A 19753-nucleotide genomic window follows, 5' to 3' on the forward strand; every position below is an offset into this window, starting at 1 on the left:
TTTCTTAATTCACACACTCTTAACAGTTTGGGAGAGTGCTGCACACTCTGGGCTGCTTCTGGTCCCAGAAGGCAAGTGGGCATTTTCCATTCTATCCCAGAACTGCAAATGTGTAGCAGGTTTGCATCCTGTTCTCCTCCTTCCCCAATTCCACATCACTTATACTTGAAAATGCAGTCATAATTTACACTATTTAGAAAAGTTCATACTTACTGTAAGTACAGCTGCAATTGGTATTGCTGCATTCATAAAGACTGTGAAGGAAAACATGTAGGAACATTTAGAAACCATTTTCATTCATGCTAAAATACTACTAGCACTGCTTTACAATGGTGTTTTCTACCCTCTTAGCAGTCTGTCCCCTCTATCACAACCTGAGGATATTATTTAATCATCACCTTTTCATTTTGACATTCACTCAACTTTATTTCATATAAGTAAACATGTAAGTTACACAGAGAAAAAATATAGACTCTAGAGCTAAAATAGAACTCAGGCATCAGTACAGGAAAAGGGTAGACACTTGTTTTGTGTTTAAACTGTGCCTGTCCTTTGCTTCTCTCAGATACAGCAATTTCAAAGAGTAAAAGCTCTCCCCAGGTAATTAATCTTAAATTCTGTACTCATGGTTATATAAAACAGCTGAGTTACTGCATGTAGCTCTAATTCCTTGTCAGAGAGGGGAATTTGAAAAGATAAGTAAGTTAGTGTGTAATTGCAAAATAAAAGCTTAAGCTTTGACAGACTAACATGCATTAAAGTCTAGAAATGCATAGTTTACACCTCATTCACAGAAAAAAAAACAAATCTGTTTTTCTGAGAAAAGTGATCTTTCTGTGTTGGAACACATGTCTCTTTAATGGTTTTGCTTCCTGACCAGTTTTCATACTTTATATCAACTCAAGGCAGTTAGAGCACAGAAACTGTAAAGAAGGGAAGCTTGCTGCCTGCAACTCTGCCCTTCTGAATGCCATCAAATCCTTTGCAATGTGCCTTTGAGACTGCTGCAGTACATGGGTTTGCTTTTAGGGATGAATCTGGTGAGAGAATCTAGCAAAACTCCTGTCCACAGTACAAGATCATACCTGTCAAATAGGAAGCTGGATGGAATAAATATCCTGTAGGGCTGGCAAAGCTTGCTGCAGTTAAGATATCTAAACTACTTGGTGGCCCCCAAGAAGTTATTTGAATTTTGCTGTTACATGACATCCCCAGTACATACAAAGATTTCAAACTTCTTTCAACCAAACAAATATGAGCCATTGGAATTTGGAGGTTGCTTTCCTTTTTTAATTTTTTTTCCAATTATGCAAGCATCCAGAATAATAAAATGTTTTCTAAAATAATTATTTTGCAGCTAAGGCTTTCCATTTAGCTAGTTTTAGTCAAAAGGACTTTGTTACTGGAAAAAAGTGGGCTGAAAAATGTTCAGATGGTCTGGATATTTTAGTAACAGTAACCACTGTTATTCTACTGTGAGAAAGCCTGGAGTTCTTTTGCTTCTGACAGATTAGGCAAAAAATCATAGAAGTAGGAAAACCACTCTTTTCTCTCTGTCTTTTCTGAGCTTTAATGTATACTAAACCCTGTAAAGATGCCACTCAACTTTGATTCTGGTGGGGGCTTTTCATTAAAACACAGGAAGAGGTAATTTCTGTGATAACTTTTTAGTACACATGAACAATTCCATATTCATATAGCCTGGATCCTGGCACAGGGGTGAGGCACATGAGATCCAGTTTCCATGTGGTCTTGAAATGGAATTTTCTAGCAGCCTAGCCAACACTGCCCTGAAACTTGTAGGTATATTTTCTGTAATCCAATGCAAACCTATTCCTTATGAATAAAATAGCTCCAACCACATTCTTTATTTCTGTTAGTAGCTATGTGTACTTAGAAAAGAATTACAGAGTCTATTCAACACTCTGCTAAAAGTACTATATATAAAAATCTCTTTTCTGCTTTCTCAGTGTTCTGGCATCTGTCTGCCTCCCTCTAGATCACAAATACATAAAATCATGGTACTTGACTGCCTTTTAAAATTTTTTTTTCCTAAAGAAATTAAATCATGTGTTCACTACTATATTAGCTAACTTGTTTTTGGGCTGATTACACCTCTCATTCTAATTATACTTAAGGTATGAGAAAAGAGCAAATTCCCCTGTATTTATATTCCCTTTTTAGCCTGCAAAAGTGCAAGTTTGCAAAGATAAATGTAATTTCAGCTAAAGTCTGAATGTGTAAGGAACTCCTAGGCTGAAACAGCAAGAACCTCTATAAGCCAAAACCGTAAGCATCATCAACATAAAGCTGCTCTGCTTAACCCCAAGCTGAGAAGTTCTCCTGTGTCTTGCACATACCTAAATATCACACAGAATACAAAATAACAATGTAATTGCAAATTTGGAATGTTTTAAGAAGCATCAGTAAATTATTTTAAGTTTTTCTAATAATACAGATTCTTATGTCATTGTTTCATTGTTTCACAGAATTATCAGTACCCCTGGGATGAATATATCTTTTCCTAGCTGTTGCAAATGACTCTATGAGGATTTAAAATCCAATAAGCCTTCACAGCCCTACAGATGAACCCTTGGCCCTGACTATAAATAGATTTTAATGCCACATGAAGCACTGCAGACAAAGGGAATCCATCTATGTGATCTGGGTCTAAGAGAGAGTTTCTTGTCTCTCAGACTGCAGCTAAATTCTGTTTTATGTCAAAGCAGAAACTCCTCTCCAAGCCCACAGTGCTTAGGATTGCCAGAGAGAAATTCTGGTCTCAGAATATAACAAATACCTCAATTTAATGTCTGTTAAATGATCTTTCCCATTGAGTATATAACCTGTGTGATCATAAGAACTAGGCTTCCTTATTATCCCAGGAGAAATTTGTACAGGTACCTAGTACCATTCAAAAACATCTTCCTAGAATTTTCTATTTCAATAATATCTCACAGATTATATTTCCTTCAGTCTAACTTTACTAATTGTTTCTAAAATAATACAATTATATAGCAATTATATCAATTATATAAGTATTGCATATAATCCCCTCAAATTCAGAGTTCAATTTGCTGTAGGTATTTTAAAAGCACAATAAAGTCTTAAAGCAGCTTGAAAAATAACAGGAGAGGAAAGAATCTGGATACAGAATGGTGAAATTGCCAGGATGCCTGTATTTTTCTTTCCAGTATATAGAAATAGTTTTAAGAATCACTTATTTTAACATGAGATCCAAGTTTTGAGTAAGAATATGTAAATACTGTCTGTTGGAGCTTCAGTGCAAAGACAACACCTCTCACATGTTATGTGCATGCTCTGAATTGTGCAAAATGCAGAAAAAACCCTCAACAAATAAATTTGAACATCACCTTCCTCTTGAATGTTGTGTTCTACAAGAGACTATTGCTGGCTAAATATAGTCTGTGAATCATTTGTCCCTTGAAAGCTTTTGTCCAGAAAAAGTAAATTCTTTGAAGCACTTATTTTCTCTTTTAGGCATATTTCCCAAACAAGCAAAGTTCTACTGAATTAAATGGAGGGTCTGACTAGATGGAAAGTGAGGAGTACAGATCAGAGCCTAAAGCAACTGAAATAATCTCAACAGAGAAATGGTAAACTCATTAGGAGCTAATCATTCAGCAGCACTTAGCTGAGCAGTGGATTAGGATGGAGAAACAGACTTACTGGATATGGAGGTATAAAGGGCAAAAGACTTGAGGCTAGTCATTTCTTTCTGTCTGGTTTCCTCCACACTGCTGTGAAATATGTGCTCCCAAGCATAGAGTTTGAGGAGCTTAATGCCCCGAAGCATCTCATTTGTCTTCTTCAGTCTCTCGTTGGAGTACTCCTGCAACATTTACACACACATTTACCTGAAGGGTACAATAAAAACCACCAGTTCCCTAAGCATAAGGATGGCACAAAAATTATAAGCACAGCTGCACATTTCTATCACAAGCAGCACTGCTCCCATCTGCAGGAATTTCTAGGTGACTGACAATGATTGGATGCTGCAGGAATGGCTGCTGCCCACATTTCTGCAAGTGTGCAGACTGTTGATGGGAAGGAATTCCTCTACACACAGGAAGATGCACAAATAACTCTCATTACTACCCATGATCTGTGGTGGAAGAGATTTCAGCAAGCTCTGGCTCCATTACAAGCTCCTGTGGCTTCCTTGGCAGTGCAAGAGCTGCTGAAAGGGGGAATCAGGCTCAGAGCAGCTGGGCATGGGAATGCCAGTGAAGCAAGGTAACTTCTTCAGAAGTGATGCAGACAAGTCAAGTGAGGGATCAAGGAACAGCTTGTGACTGAGCAGACCTCTAAGCTGCCCAGCTGAGGCACACACAGTGGGAGTTTGGACTGCATGGAGTTTGTTTAAATAAATCCATTTGATCTGAGGTCCAAGTTTGGATGCAGCATTCTTCTTCCTTTCCCCTTGGACAGCTTGCCCTGCACAACTCACTTATTTGTGCACTGCCCAAAGCTACTTCAGCCAATGACTACTGATCATCTATATTTAGGTGGTTTTAAAGGTTTTTTTGCTCTTAGGGAACCATACTTGCTGAAAAATATAAATCCCAAAAATATGCATTTACCACTTACACTTAGGATCTCACAGTCTCGAATGTGGCATTCTTGAACACTATGAAATGTTTGAGAAGCAATTCTGGGTCAACATCCATGGTCAGCTTTGTAATTCCAAGCACAGACCAATGCATAATGACCAGATATGATATTTATATCACAAATGAGTTTGAAGACACTTACCAATGTGCTTCTCTGGGCCTGTGAGAGTTTTGTTGCTACAAAGTACTGAACAGGTGCAAGGACTATGATGACTGCTGCTCCAATTAAGGCACTGATTCCAAGAAGGTAGTAGAGCAGAAGAACTCCTACAATTATCTGTTGCAATGAAAGAAGGTGAGGGAAAGATCTTGGCTTCACTTGGGGTATGCACCACAAAGACCAACTTCAGGGTAAGGGACAATGTTCAACCAACAGCAGCTGCAGTTACCCCAAATGTCACAAGTTCAGCACTGCTGGCACAGCCAGTGTGATCCCTCAGACACCCACCAGTGCTCCTCCCCACCTGGGAATTCTCTGTATTTCTGCTTCTGTATTTCTCCCCATTGTGAACAGTAAAAGAAAGCTTTACAGGTTTATGTATCTTCTATAACTTAACTCTCGAAACTATCTAAAAAGAACTTTTATTTATGTAAAATTTATTTATTTTTAAATAAAATTTAATTTAAAAATACTTCCTAATAGCACATTATACCACAGAGAACACTCACCTTAGATAATCTCTGACATAAGGATCTGTTTTAAGGATCTACAGTGCCAGACAGACAATTACTTTTGAAAAAAAGTTAGAGAAACAGTGAAAAAAAAAAAAAAAAAGCTTTTTCTTTGGATAAGTAAGAATCTAAAGAGAAAGCCACAGTCTGGATGTAGAGGGTTTACTGCAAGCAGCTCAATAAACACAAACAATATATATAAGCTACCACATTTAATTATTACTATTGTAGTGACTGACTTCTGAACAATCTGCAACATTGACAATCTAAGTATTTAAAAGTGTGAGCTGATAAATCTATCAGAAGACAAAGGGATAGAAAGCTAATCTCATACACAATTCCCCTTAATTAAAAAAGCCCCAGTAACTGGAAATTTCCTTAAAGTGTTATCTACTACTCATGTTATGTTTTCATTTCAAAGCTCAATAGTTATCTGCCTATTTCCACACATTTATAGGAATTGGCTGTTTGTATCCAAAAAAGGAGTTTGTAGTTTCCACATTTCCATCAATTTAAAGCACAGAGAGAAAAAAAAATTTTTTTTCTTCTTAGGAACCCTCTGATGCCTCTCTACAGCTGAACTAAACTAAAACAGGACTCTCAAAATGAGCCACAACATTGACCTAGGAAAATATCCACTGACATGAAAGTAAAATCCCATTGTATACGCACCACAAATCTAGTAAGAGGCAAGGTTAAATTGCAAATTAAAAAAACCTTTAAGTGATGAGTAAGTGAGCAATCTGCTTCCACCTGAAGTCAGGAAATTAATGAGTGCCTGAAGCCAAACAAACCACACAAGGTCTTCCAGATATCCCTGTCAGAGCCCTCTTCATAACACAAAATCTTGCTCTTTTCAGAACAAGGTTTTCACTCCCAGCTGCTTCACCATGGGCAGATGCTGTGGGCACTCAAAATACAGGAAAGCACTGAAGAGTGAGAAGCCACTGCAGAACACTGACTCCCTGTTTTCCTGCTTTCCCTCACTACTGGTTGATTGTCAAGGAAATGATGGCACCACCTGGTTCTAAAGAAAGAGCATCAGCTTCTCCCATAGACAAGGAGAAAGATATCTCAGCTGGATGCTGAGAGAGTTACTAGCTCACAGCTGATTTTCTAATCCTCATCCTAGCTACTGAGAGAGGCAGTCTGCAAAAAAAGAATCCTACAGGTTAAAAATCACCCCATTTTCATCTTCTTTATAATGTGGTAATACAGGCAAACTGTTGAAATATGTTCAGCATGTATGAAAAAAAAAAAAAAAAAAGAGTGAAGAATTGTATCTGAAAAGAGCTGAAATCTTATTGAACATAATTCTATATCACATCACAAAGTATGGAGTCAGGAATAAAGAGAACATAGATAACATCTGAGCTCTGGGGGACAGTATCTGGCAGATGGGAAGGTTCTCATTAATATTCCTGAGAAGGCAAAAAATCATATTTAAAAAAAAAAAAAAAAAGCCTGTGTAATGAAACACTGCTTCTCTTTCATCAAAATCCCAAAGCTCTTCTCTGCCAGAGATATATATCAGGAGTGAAAAGCTCACCAATAGCTCTGGTTATTTTGTCTTGATTATTTATTGAGGATGGCAAATACTTTCAGCCAGAAATTGCTTTGTGGGCAGTTTTGAAAGAGACAAATGTCCTTTCATTACAAGTGTAAGCTATCCCTACCAATGAGCCAGAGATATGAGAATACAGGATTTTTTAATAACCACAATGAAATCAAACAAGGGTGTTTATAAGGCATGGGGGGAAGGCCTTTATAAGGTCTCATTTTGCTCCCAGGGTTTGAGCCAAATCTACTGAGAGCATCATTCACCCAACTGGCATCCCTGGGCCTCTTCTCATGGATTTCAATAACACTCAAACAGCAACTTAAGGCAATGATAAAGCTCCCATTGATTCCAGCCAGAGCAAAGATGGGGCTCAAATTATCTGGACTGCATAGAGAACCTAACTTTTCATGAATGGCTATTACAAAATCTATAGCAGATGCTGAAGTGTTGATTGCTAGATTAAGAGTTACAAAACAATTAAAAACCTGTTTTAAATAATAATGGAGTTTGTGCAACGTAGTATTAGCCATCTTTCAAGCAGCCTGTAATTGTTTTCACTGCCTCATAAAACAAGGTACTGAATGAATGCTATGGAAAAACACTTGGAAGAAGCCTTTGTGACCAAGGTGACTCAGAGATTTTAGCAGGGAGTTCACCACCCACAAAACAGGAGCATGCCCCAGCACTGATCATCCTCATCTGGTAAGGAGCATCATAGGGGGAATTTTAATTTTAATGCACATAAAATTGTATTTTCTGCAGACTGTCAGGAAGTCTTTATGAGCCTGTGACTTCTGGCCCATCAGAGCAAAATGTTGTTCCAGAATATGCAATGGAATTGGATTCATTCTCAGCTGCACGACAGCGCTCGCTACGCTGAGCTGCAGAGAGGTCTCAGAAAATAAGTGTACATGGAATTGGTAGCTTGTACATAATAATTGATACCCTAGATATTATCATTAAGGGGGTGGACTCTTCTTAATGCTCCATAGCTTTTCAGCAATATCATTTTAGCAGTCTACAATCACTGACTTCTTACTGGGCCTCCCATAAAAGGAACAAAACCACAGTGATATCCATATTATTAGCAACAAACTGCCAATATGTAACCATATTTAATATGATATTTCCTCTTAATTTATTTTCATTATAATTATCTTCTCTTTTGCAATTAGATATTAATATTAGGACCTATTCCTTGATAATTTTTCCTTCCCACTTTAAAATAATGTGGTTCCCATTTTTCCTCCTCTACCCATAATTTCAGGGAAACCATGCCAAAAAGTAAGTGAGGTTGCTTTCTGAAAGATTCCAGATGATAACTGCTATATCCATCATCCTCCCTTAATTCTAGAAAGCAAAATGTTTTAAAATTGCCACATAAGTTCCTCCAGAGTAGATCAGAAGGACTAGTCCATACCTCTTGTGCAGAAGTAATTGCACTGGAAGAGAGAAAAACATTTATACAGTGTGAATGCAGCTACAGTGTGACCAAAATATGGCCACAATCACCTTAAATCTCAGTATTTTAGCAAGCATGGTTTTATACATCTCACACATGTAGAAAAGTAGCCCATCAGTTAGTAAAATGCTGATTGTTTATACCTTATTGGCTCACTATCCTGGCTGGAGGCTTTGCACAAGTCTCATGGAGCTAGCAAGAATTTTCTCAGAGGTTCAGACAGATTACTACTTCTTCCATATCCTACTGCAGTCTCAGAAGGAATCTAACCCCACTACCAGAGACACTAAAAAATCTCTGGTACACAGCAGGTTTGAAACATGTGGCTGAAGTGTGAAGACTTACAGTATTTCAGGAGGACACTTACTGGTTTTTCAGAGAATGAATATCCTCAAGACTGAGACTACACAAGAGGATACAAGATGTATTCAAAGACTCACTATAATTGACAATAAAAAAGGTCCTGCATTGCCCCCCTGAAGTATTTTCCTCAGTGAGGGCAAAAAAAATGAGGCAAATAGCTAAATCAGGCTTTTTTTCCCCCCAGATTAAGAAGTTAATTGAGTTTATCACATGATAGGATGATTTAAATACCTGATTTTAAGAGGAATTGCTCATCTGATATGCAGCAACTTGACAAAAACCTCCTGTATTTAACAGGAACAATTATGAAATCCACTCAATTTTAGTAAATATCTTTACTGTCAGAAAAAATCTTGATGGCCAGCAGTCTAATACCTCACTCTTTGAAAGACATTCATACAGCTTACCCAATTATCTGAATGTCTGGCTTTTCTTCCCCATTCCCAGCTTTTCAATGTCTTTTTCTCACATGCTTAACATCTTACAGAAGAAAATCACTAGTGTAAGATGCTGATTGACACAAACTCCTAAGCAACACCCCTAAAACCTCATTATAAACTGCCTAGAAATACAATCTGCCAATTGCAGTCTATGTACATTTAAAACCATTAAAACAATTTAATTTTTAGGCAAGGGCAAGCAACCCAAAATGCAAAGCTGTTGGGTAGATTATTTGCAGGTTTCTGACTTACATACAAAAAAATCAGCCTCTGTGTGGTGCTGGAACCAGACTGCCTTTGTGACACGAACACAATGAAGTTTTCATCATGTTTCTAAAACTAAATTATATGACAAGAAAATACCAAATTCATCAATAAGTGAATTTAAACTTTACTGCCTCTTCTGTTTGTTTTACTTCTAGCACTGAAGCACACCCAACAAAATGCACCAAGTGGCTGGAAGAAAGCAGGAAGACTTGCAGGGTATCAGATGAAACTTCATGCTTTACTGTCAGCATTTTCAGGAAGTTGTTTAATAGAAGTATAGGGTGATCCAAGTGGAAAAGAGACTGAAGGGATCAGACTGGTATTTAGATACAGGAGGCCAAAGACACCAGAGGATAAAGCAACAAAAATATTTTGTATAACAAATATGTTATAACAAAAACAAAAAAAACAACACACACACAAAAAACAAACAATGACAAACTGTGGAATTTGTCATCCAAAAAGCAGCAGTAGTTTCAAGGGATGTTCAAAGGATCATCACTAAGTAATCATATTTATGTTACTTCTCTTGCTTGTGCTGGGATTCAGAAGACAAATTATTCCAATATCTTCCAGTTAATGTCCCTGATGTAATAAATGAATGCACTGCAAAATGCTGCACCCTATAAATTCATGTTACAAATGCAAAGCATTTTGGCAGCAGCCAAGATCCTAATACAATCATAAATACCTAAAGTCCAGTCACAGATGTGGAATCTATTACAGGCAATGCTTCTAAATGCTAATAGCTTGAAATTTTATTTCAAGTTATTCTTTAACTTCTTTAATATCCCCAGTTCCATAAAGCTCACATGCAATGAACCACTACAGAGTGATGTGCATTAAGAACAAAAGCACATTCAATCACCTTACCTGCACTGGCATAGCCCAAAGGTTAGGGCAGAGGAAGAAGAACCACATCAGCTGATTTGTGTCTATGGCAACCAGGTTACAGATCTGGCCTGCTGTCATCTCCCCCATAGACATGTTAGAAGTTGAAAGCTGCATAATTTTATTGTATATTTTTGTCTGGAAGAGAGATCAAAAGGTATTAGCACATAGAAATAAAATGAGACTTCTATACCCATTTAAACCCCAGGTCCAGCATGTTAAGGGAAAGCAATATTTCCAGTAACTTAAATGAGAAGAATAAAGTTTGGCCTTGTATGTTATTTCATCAAATTTAAAACTACTATTCTTCACTGACACAAAGCACAGTGTTGTTACCTGCATCATGGTTTTCTAAGCACTCCCTTTTTGCATCCCTGTGCACCAATAAAATAATGAAACCTTTACTGCCCAAAAAAGCCCAAGAACCCCATTAGCAACTATGATTTATACCTCCAGCATCTCCAGAGTGCCCTTCCTGTAACTAACACTAAGATATTATTAGATTCAATAAACAATCCTCAATGTATCATAACCCTTGTTATTTTTCTCTGGCAATTGATTCAGGCCCCATCCAAACTCAGAACAATGTTCCTGTCTGAGAACATTGCTACATTCTGCTGAGAGAACTCAGTTCCATTACAAAGTTCAATGCACAGTGAATGTCACAGGTACAATTCTGTACTGAATTAAGCAGATGCCTCAGTATAGGCACCAGATATAAAAATAACTTAGTACAGAATAATGAAAACATACTTTCACCAGCTAGTTTGGTAAAAACCAAATAGGACACGCTGAACAGTGGCAGATTTACACAGGACAGGAAGAGAGAAAAGATTTAAAGCAAAAAACCATAGGAAAAAATTATAAAAATACTGGCACAGAGACTGCCATTAACACTGATCTTAGCAGCTTAGAGTACTGACTAAAAATTTTCCAATTTGAATAGTCCAACTGGCATTATCTGAACCACTAATATCCAGAACAGCAAACACAAAGTTTTCCTTAAACAAAATTTATGTAGCACTATTTTCCAGCTATTCTCCTACTGCACTTGCTTTGGTCCTTGTATTTTTCAGTCATCTGCAGCTCTTCCAATTGATACAAGTAATGTTTTTGTTTTTTTTTTTTTTTTTCTTCATACTTTCGGGCCAAATTTTTATTCCTGTAGAATTTTTCTACTTCACTCTAGTCAGGCAGAACCAGTGGATGGAATCCAGAAGTCTGTCAGCTGACAAGTGCTTCCAAGTGTAAGATCAAAAGAGAATTAAACAATTAGGCTGCTATTGAAAGCATCCATCCATCACAGACTCCCCACAGGATCCATGCAGCTCAGGGGATAAATAGTGTAACTTATAAGTTGCACTAAGCCTGGCTTTCATGCTGCCACAGGGTAGGTTTCAGTCCTTTAGGCAATCCCACACTGTAATCTTACACCAAATTCTCCCATTTCCAGGCACAGGGCTTTGTGTGCTGCATCAAACTTGGATCTGTTGTTGTCAATTATACAATGATTACAGAGCCCATTCTTGCAACCTGACTTATGTTCAGTGCTCACAGACTCCACTGTGCCTGGCAGATCCTGTGCCATGACCCATGGAATAAAACACTACTCCATATATTAGGAATACAACCTATCCTTCTGTCCAAAATTTATTTATAATACATTTTAAAGATGTTTTATTTGCATGGGATGTGACATGGCCAAAAAATGCCTTTGAGATGGGAGAGGTGCAGTTCACACCTGAACTACTTCAGAAGTTACATTCAGTTTTACTGTCAGCAAATTTTGCTTGAAGAAATACAGCATTAGAAATTAAAAATAAACATTTCTATAAAACCATCAAAATAAGATGCAAAGGAAATAGAACTCAGGGCTAACACAATTTCTAACAGCAATGGTATATTCAACACATTTCAGGAGAGAAGCATTTCAGAATTTAACAACTGTATAATTTATATTTACAACTACATGTTCATGAGGGTGTGAAAAGGTTAATTAGTAATATATTGGGTACCTGTATTGCACCTCTCAGGTTGATTCCTGTTTCAATAGCAACATAGTATGATGCTTGCAGAAATGTCCTTTGCAATAGAAGGGCAAAAAATAAGAGTACAGCCAAAACATAAGCATTGGACAGGAACTCTTGTGATGAAATAAAGAAACACCAAGAATTTTAGTCTATTAAAAAAAAAAAAAAAAAAAAAAAGAAGTTAGAAATCAGGTACATAGGTAATTTAATTCCCTGCTTTGCATTATTAATAAGCAGAGATAATCAGTTTATTATTTTGAAAGTGCTCCCAACCTTGTCTGAAACCTCAGTTTATCAATTCAAGAAACAGTCTCATAACATGCCAACACAGTAAGCTTCACTAAAATGCAGAATGATGTTTACAGGATTTCTGATATCCTTCCAAAACTCCAGAACACTGAGTAACTCCATATGGTCATTTATTAAAAAATGTGCACTGCCCATCATCAGAAAGGAACAGTTATCATCCTTTGGGAAAAATTACTTTCATTATTTTAACACCTCAGGTTAATGAACACTAAAAATGACCTTCAGAACTTGCAAAAAACCCAAAACTCCTACAACCATGCAAATTATTTTGGCCTACAGCATCTTTCATCATATGGTCATTAGCTTCTATCAAGCTGATGAGATCACCAAAGTGAATTCTGAAGCACTTTACAGCTCAATGAGAAAACAGTGCATTTATTTTGGATTACATTTAACAAGCTGACACCTTGGTGCCACAACAAGTTGAGATATTGGCTCACCATGGGAAGCCTTCTGTAACTAAAATGTCTCAGTTTTCCTCTTTCTCCTCCTGACTCCTAAACTTTGATTGCTGGACTGGGCTTCCATTAAAGGCAAATTAGGAAGATGACTCTGTTCCCTTTCAGAGGGCTTCTTGCCATTTACACTCCTGTTGTATCCCTTGCTCAGCACATTTTTCTTGCCTACATAGTTTCTTTGCTATTGAAGTCTTCCCAACTGCTGTAACACTTAATCAGCTGTATTTCACAAACTCTCAGTGTCTGTACATTTTATTAGATCTCATCTGCACCTTGCAGTTAACTTAATAAAAACCCCATATGGCAAGTTCATACAGAGGTAAAATTTAGTTTTTAAAGCTGTTCTTTTGGCTGATCCAGCTGTAAAAGGAACCAACTTCTCCCTACTCTTATTTATACCCAGGTTGCTCCAACCTGCATGCTTCTGTTGCTTACTATGCACTAGCTGAGGAGTTAACTGGACTCCTTCCTGAGCCAATTCAAATCATTGAGATAAGAAAATCAGCCCAGGAAAAAAAAAATAGGCCAAATGAACCCAAAGAGTGCCCAACCATTGCCAAAGATAAAGCAAAGGAGAAAACAGAAGCAGAGGTAACAAGGAATGTAAAAGGAGGAAGATTTAAAAATCTGTATTAAGTGTAAAACTCTGAACAATTGCAGTACATGTCAGCAACTATAGTTCAGATAAAGAGACATTTAACTGCTATTTTACTTATTTGCACTCTAAAACGATTTTAAAGCCCTAATTTATTATTTATCCCATAGCAATTCAAATAGGTTACAGCAGCATTTTATACTAAAAGTAGTCTATAGTACACTAAAAATGAGATTCTCTTCCAGATTATTTACAATCTTACAAGTTTGGTGTTCAGTGCTGTCCTCCATACACATCAGGCCAGTAGAGCTAATACCACTTTTTACTGTATGTAAAAGAATACAGGTTTTTTCCACACCTATGTTTGACAAATCACACTTGTCTAGCAATGAGATTTTGGTGCAGCATTGACTCCCATCAAAACATTATATAATAGTTATAGGAGGGAAAGTGAGACAAGTAATCTCATTCTTTCTTCTAATACTGCCTTGAGAGAGAAAGAGGACAAACATAAATACATAAAGATCACACACTTGCTGATAGCACCAAGATGTTTGCCAATCTCAAATGCATTATTAGGCCATTATGGCTTACTGAGCATACACCTACTGTGTTTAACCTACAGCAGGTGTCTACACACACCTGTCAGCCTGTAGGAAACACAGAAATACCTGAACACCTCCTGAACCTTTCACATGTAAGGCAAAATACCTTGTTTTAGAAGTTGATGGAAATAATTAGATGTTTTATTTTCAGAAATGGCTCTGGGGATATTCATTGTCCCATCTTCCTGACAACTTCAGGGTAAGATCAATTCTTAAAAGTTGCTCTAACCAGTAAAAGGCCGAGCAAATTTAAATGCATAAAGACTCTAGACTCACACAGCCTAAATGTCAATACTGGGCTTTTTGCTACACTGGGCCCTATGAGTTCTACAGCTTTTAAAATAATGAGTTTGCTGCATCTCTGAATGTGTTATGTCAGTAGCTACTCCTAATAGTGGAACTGCTAATCCTAACGTGGCAACGTGGAAGATGCTACCAGCAAATTATAAAGGTTATCATTCTGTCAGTCTCTTCTTCAGTGTGAAATGATTAACACTCAGAGAAATCCATGTCACAGGAACGTTCTGGGTGGCCATAAATATTGATACTGGAGTTATAAATAAACGTGAAGAGCATGACAGAATTTAAGATGCTGTCATGCTCTGACTAACTACAGAACTAACTAGAGCAGTTAATACTGCCTGTGACACCCATGTGATCTGAATTACAGCTCCATGGTGGGTTATATCTGTCACAAAGAACCTGAGGAACAGAACAATTATTATATCTCTTTGCCTTCAGTTTCGCAAAGAGAATTTCTGTTTAAAAGATACAGTTGGCTCATCACAACACCTCAATCTAAATTATTTAACATGTAGCTGGGTAAGAGATGGGTAAAAGACACCCTCCATTATACTCACAACTTATAATGCTTATCTGATTCTGTCCCACTGTGTAGCAACTCTTTTCAGTGCCCTCAAACACAAATACTGTTTGACTTGTTACAAGCAGGGATATATAACATTCCTAGCAGAAGAGCTAGTATATTTCTTTCCAAAATAGACAAAGTTGGCTAAGTATGTGAACATACATGGGAGCCCTACTGAACATCCCAGTTTGCTTCCAGAGAGTGTGAATAGAAATTCTTCATTAAAAAGATATTTCATCTCACTCAGCAAAAGCAATTTTCAAATTTAAATGTAGTTAGACCCTTACCAGAAAAAAACACAATGTCAAAACACAAGGAAAAGCCTTCTGGAGACATTTTAGCTAAGCTAAAATACACCCTTAATTGCCACTAGTGGACTATGACCATCAGTGTATATTGCTGCTAGGTGATCCCAAATTGGTGTCAGTGACAAGAGTGAGTTACTGCTTAGCTAGTGAGTGAGAATACAAGGCTGGATGAAGCTCTGCTTAGGGCCTATCAGGACCAGACCTGAACCTTTTCTCTTTCACAGAGAAGCACTAGCTGACACTTTTATAGGAAAATAAAACAGGACAATCTGTAAATTATATCAAATCACAATTTCAGCTGAAACAGTATCCCAAACAAATTACTGAAAAGCAAAGCTCAAGAGCTTCCACAGTACTTTGCTGTAACACAGTACTATAGTCTTAATTTTCTCATTTCCTGCTTTAACTGGTTTCCATTGAACCTACTTGCTATAATAAAGTTTCCAAATATTAGGATAAGGATTGCAAAATGGACAAACAGCTAATTTTTGCCTGAGGCCTTTGTTAAATTTTCTGCACTGCAGCTGATGGACTTCAATATTTACAGTGGACCTAATCCAAAGTGTACTTGAATGAATGGGTATATTTCCATTAGTGTCAAAAGACTTTAGAAATAAAGCCTGATATCAGACACTAAGTGAGCTGCAGAAATAAAGTGATCTATCTCAGAAATCCAGTCTGAGTGACCTCACCTTATAATGAAAAGATGCTTCCTGAGTTAGTTTTATTTTTAGTTAATCAAGAAATATGTCTGCTTCTTCTTGGAGAGCAGTCATTTAAATAGCATCCTTTAAAAACGTGTTTCAGCTGATCTTTCAAAACCAACCTCCTCAAAGGCACTAGTGGGTCACAGTTACATTACTTGGCATTTTATGATGAGAACCAAACTCTGCTTTAATCCTCTTAGACATCCCTCATTTTTGAAATGAAAAGCCAAGCCTATTAAAAACACACTTTTTCTTTCTGAAAAGCACTCAGTAACATATTTGATCCAGCCTCTACTCAAGACTGTACCTAAATTCCTTATGATATTGAAGGGATTCTGGATGTGCTTCTCTGTTCTCTTGAATGAGGTTATTTTTCAGAATGCAAGGCTGACTAGATGCATGGCTCACATATTTTCCCCCCAAAAGAATCACAGAATGGGTAAGGTTGGAAGGGACCATGGGAGGTCATCTAGTCCAACCTCCCTGCTCAAGCAGGGTCACCCCAGAGCACTTGGCACAGGATTGCATCCCAACTGGTCTGGAGTATCTCCAGCAAGGGAGACTCCACAACCTCTCTGATCAACCTGTTCCAGTGCTCAGTCACCCACACTGTAAAGAAGTTCTTCCTCATATTCAGGTGGAACTTTCTGTGCATCAGTTTCTGCCCATTGCCTCTTGTTCTACTGCTTGGCAGCACTGAGCAGAGCCTGGCTCCCTCCTCCTGAGACCCTCCCTGTGGATATTTGTGTAAATTGATGAGGTTCCCTCCCAGTCACTTCTTCTTGAGGCTGAACAGGTCCATCTCCCTCAGCCTGGCTTTGCAAGAGAAGCTCCAGCTGCCAGAAGCTTTTGTTGCCCTGCACTGGACGTGCTCCATCACAGCATCCAAGTGGGTACCAGGCAGCACACTCACACTGGCACTTCCAGCATTCACCAACACAGCAGAGCCTCTTTCCTTACTGACAACAAACAACACAGAGCCACACAGCATCCCTTTTCCCACCCTCCCTGACAGTACCTGTGGGCGGATGGTGTTGTTTCCTTTCCCAACGTTGTGAACAATCCCAGAGATGCAGAGTGGCCCAGCAAAGCCAAGCAGGTCAGCCAGAATACGGAATGTGCTGCTGAGAAGCAAGGGTCTTCCAAAAGCACAGCAGAGAGCACGCCAAATGGATCTGGAGCCCTGGGGAGATGATGATCTTTTGTTCTGGTCAGAATTAAATTCAAATTAGTAAGAATTATGTTATACAATAACCTCAGGTCTGATAAATCATTGGTATTTTTATCATTGCTTTAATTCATTGACAACCATTTGTAATCTCTCAGGTAGAAAGTAGAGGAACTACAGCTATTGTTGCTTTATATAGAGTCAGAACAAAGCAATCATTTGCACTTGCCTCCACAAAAAGAACCATGATTTCTTTCCTACCCTTAATAGGAATCAACTATGTGTGTGCTGTTTGTGGCCTGCTCTGGAAAGAAAAATATAAACAGGGAGAGAAGGGACAGGTTTTTTGTTTTCTGGTGAACACAGAGTGCATGCACACACTTTTTAGGCAGGATGCAAACAAGTTCTCTTAAAACCCTGCATATGCTCAGCTCCCACTGAGGAGTGAAAATTAATTTGAACTAAGGTAGTCTGAGCCCTGAACTCTCTTCTGGACAAACTATAACTGAAATAACATGTAAAAAAATAGCCCTGCAAGGCCTAATTAATACTGTGTAATTGGATGTTTCCAGGGTCTTATTAGGAGGAATAATGGTGTTCAGTGAACACAGTCCATGATTATTTCCATGTCAAAATAGAGGCTGTACACATTTCACACACATTTAAACAGTAATGTTAGAGAAACTTCATTATTTGTACGAGGTACAACTGAGAATGTCAGTTCTTGTTATATGGACTGCTATGCCAAATGAATACTTCATTTGCATCATATCTGTTTATATCTCTGTGTCATGCTTATATGATAAAAAGTGCTGAAAACCACAAGCTCTGGGTAAGCAGACACACAATTCCATGCTTTGCATACCTTCTGTGCTTCAAAGGCCTCATTAAGGCGAATGTAATTGGTCAGAGCTCTCATAGCAATGGGAAGCTTGCCTATGGTCTTCAAGTCTATTGGTTTTTTATGGGCAGTCTTGATGAATGTGTTCATCCACCAGTATGTTCCTTTGGATAAGAGATTCACAAAGGGCTGCAAGAATCGGACACCAAGATCCTGCAGATCCTCAGGAGGTTTAACTTCTTTAGGAGTTTTGAAGAAAACATACCTCTGAAATCCAGAAAAATGCCAGCAGAATCACAGTAAATGCATAGAAAATACAAGTGCACAAAGAATAGATAAGGACATTGCAGATAATCAATGAATCACTGTTGGTTTCTTAAAAGACTCTCAAGTACAACCAATACAGCAATCCAGTTTCCTCAGGTACTGAGGATAACCAGAGGCATCCAGTCTAGAAATAAATAATTCTTACCATTCACTATGACTCTGCCTATGGTGAAAAAAATTCCATACTTGTAGGAAAAAACGAAACAGAATCAGAACCATCATGGAAGAGACCTTCAAGATCATCCATTTCAACCACCAAATCAGGACCACTGTAATCACCCCAATACTGTATCTCCAGACACCTCTGGAACACTTCCAGAAGTGGTGACTCCATCACCTCCCTGGGCAACTTACTCCAGTGCCTGCCCCCTGTTTCAGTGAAAAAAGGTTTTTCTAATAATTAATCTGAGCCTCCATGGTACAACTTAAGGCCATTTCTTCCTGTGCTTTCACTGGAGATGTGTCAGAAGAGACTGACCCTTCAATTATTTAAACAGTACAGCCCCAGCACAGCTTTGAGTTCCAGACAGCACACAGGGCACAAGGAGTTTAGGCACAGCCCTGAGGTTATCACTGGGATTCATCTCCCACACCACACTGCTTCACATTTAGTAGCTCAGAACATGGAGCTACTGGTGCTGCAGCAAGAGAATTTACATGGAAATATTTCTTTCCCTCCTAAATTTAATTTGTGCACAGTTGGTGAGTGCCAGCTGAAGGCAACTTTGGCATTTATGTATCCAGCAGTCTCCAAAGTCTCAGTTTAGATTATGACTGCAGACACTGCAGAGGGAAAAAAAATACAGCTGGGAGGAACCCCAGTAGTCCAAATAAATCACTTATTGTCTTTTGGAAAATGAGAGATGTTATTTGAGTGTCCAAGATACTCTCTGACAGAGCAGACAATTCCTTTCTACCAGTTTTCTCTTGCTTCAGAAATACTTGGCTGTCATGACTGAAACAGAGTAATTAAAAAATTTACAGCAAATTCAAACAGATAAAATTGATCTTAAATTAACAACAAACAGTCTGGCATTTTTTGAAATTATGAAGTCATCTGGCCTAGTAAAATAGTATTAACCTTGGATTGTCAAATGTATTTCTATTTCTAACTGGTTTTTTTTTCTCCTTTACTAAGGCATTTCACACCAAGTATCTAGAAAAGGGAATAAAAAAAGAAAAAATAGCAATAACCCAAAAAACAACCAATAAAAACCACAGAAGGAGTGGTTTATCATAGTTACTTA

General features: G+C 38.0%; 1 protein-coding gene across 1 annotated transcript in view; it reads right to left on the reverse strand.

Moving 5' to 3' along the window:
- The window catches only part of ABCC8 (ATP binding cassette subfamily C member 8), a 73214-nt gene that overhangs the window by 43531 nt on the left and 9930 nt on the right, over positions 1-19753 (reverse strand). The window contains 8 exon segments of the mRNA XM_056493554.1: positions 214-254; positions 3691-3853; positions 4777-4911; positions 10273-10428; positions 12306-12451; positions 12454-12469; positions 17189-17377; positions 18204-18446. Coding sequence (XP_056349529.1) covers positions 214-254; positions 3691-3853; positions 4777-4911; positions 10273-10428; positions 12306-12451; positions 12454-12469; positions 17189-17377; positions 18204-18446 — 1089 coding nt within the window.

Source organism: Oenanthe melanoleuca, chromosome 5 (genome assembly GCF_029582105.1).
Source record: "Oenanthe melanoleuca isolate GR-GAL-2019-014 chromosome 5, OMel1.0, whole genome shotgun sequence".
Classification (NCBI taxonomy): Eukaryota; Metazoa; Chordata; class Aves; order Passeriformes; family Muscicapidae; genus Oenanthe; species Oenanthe melanoleuca.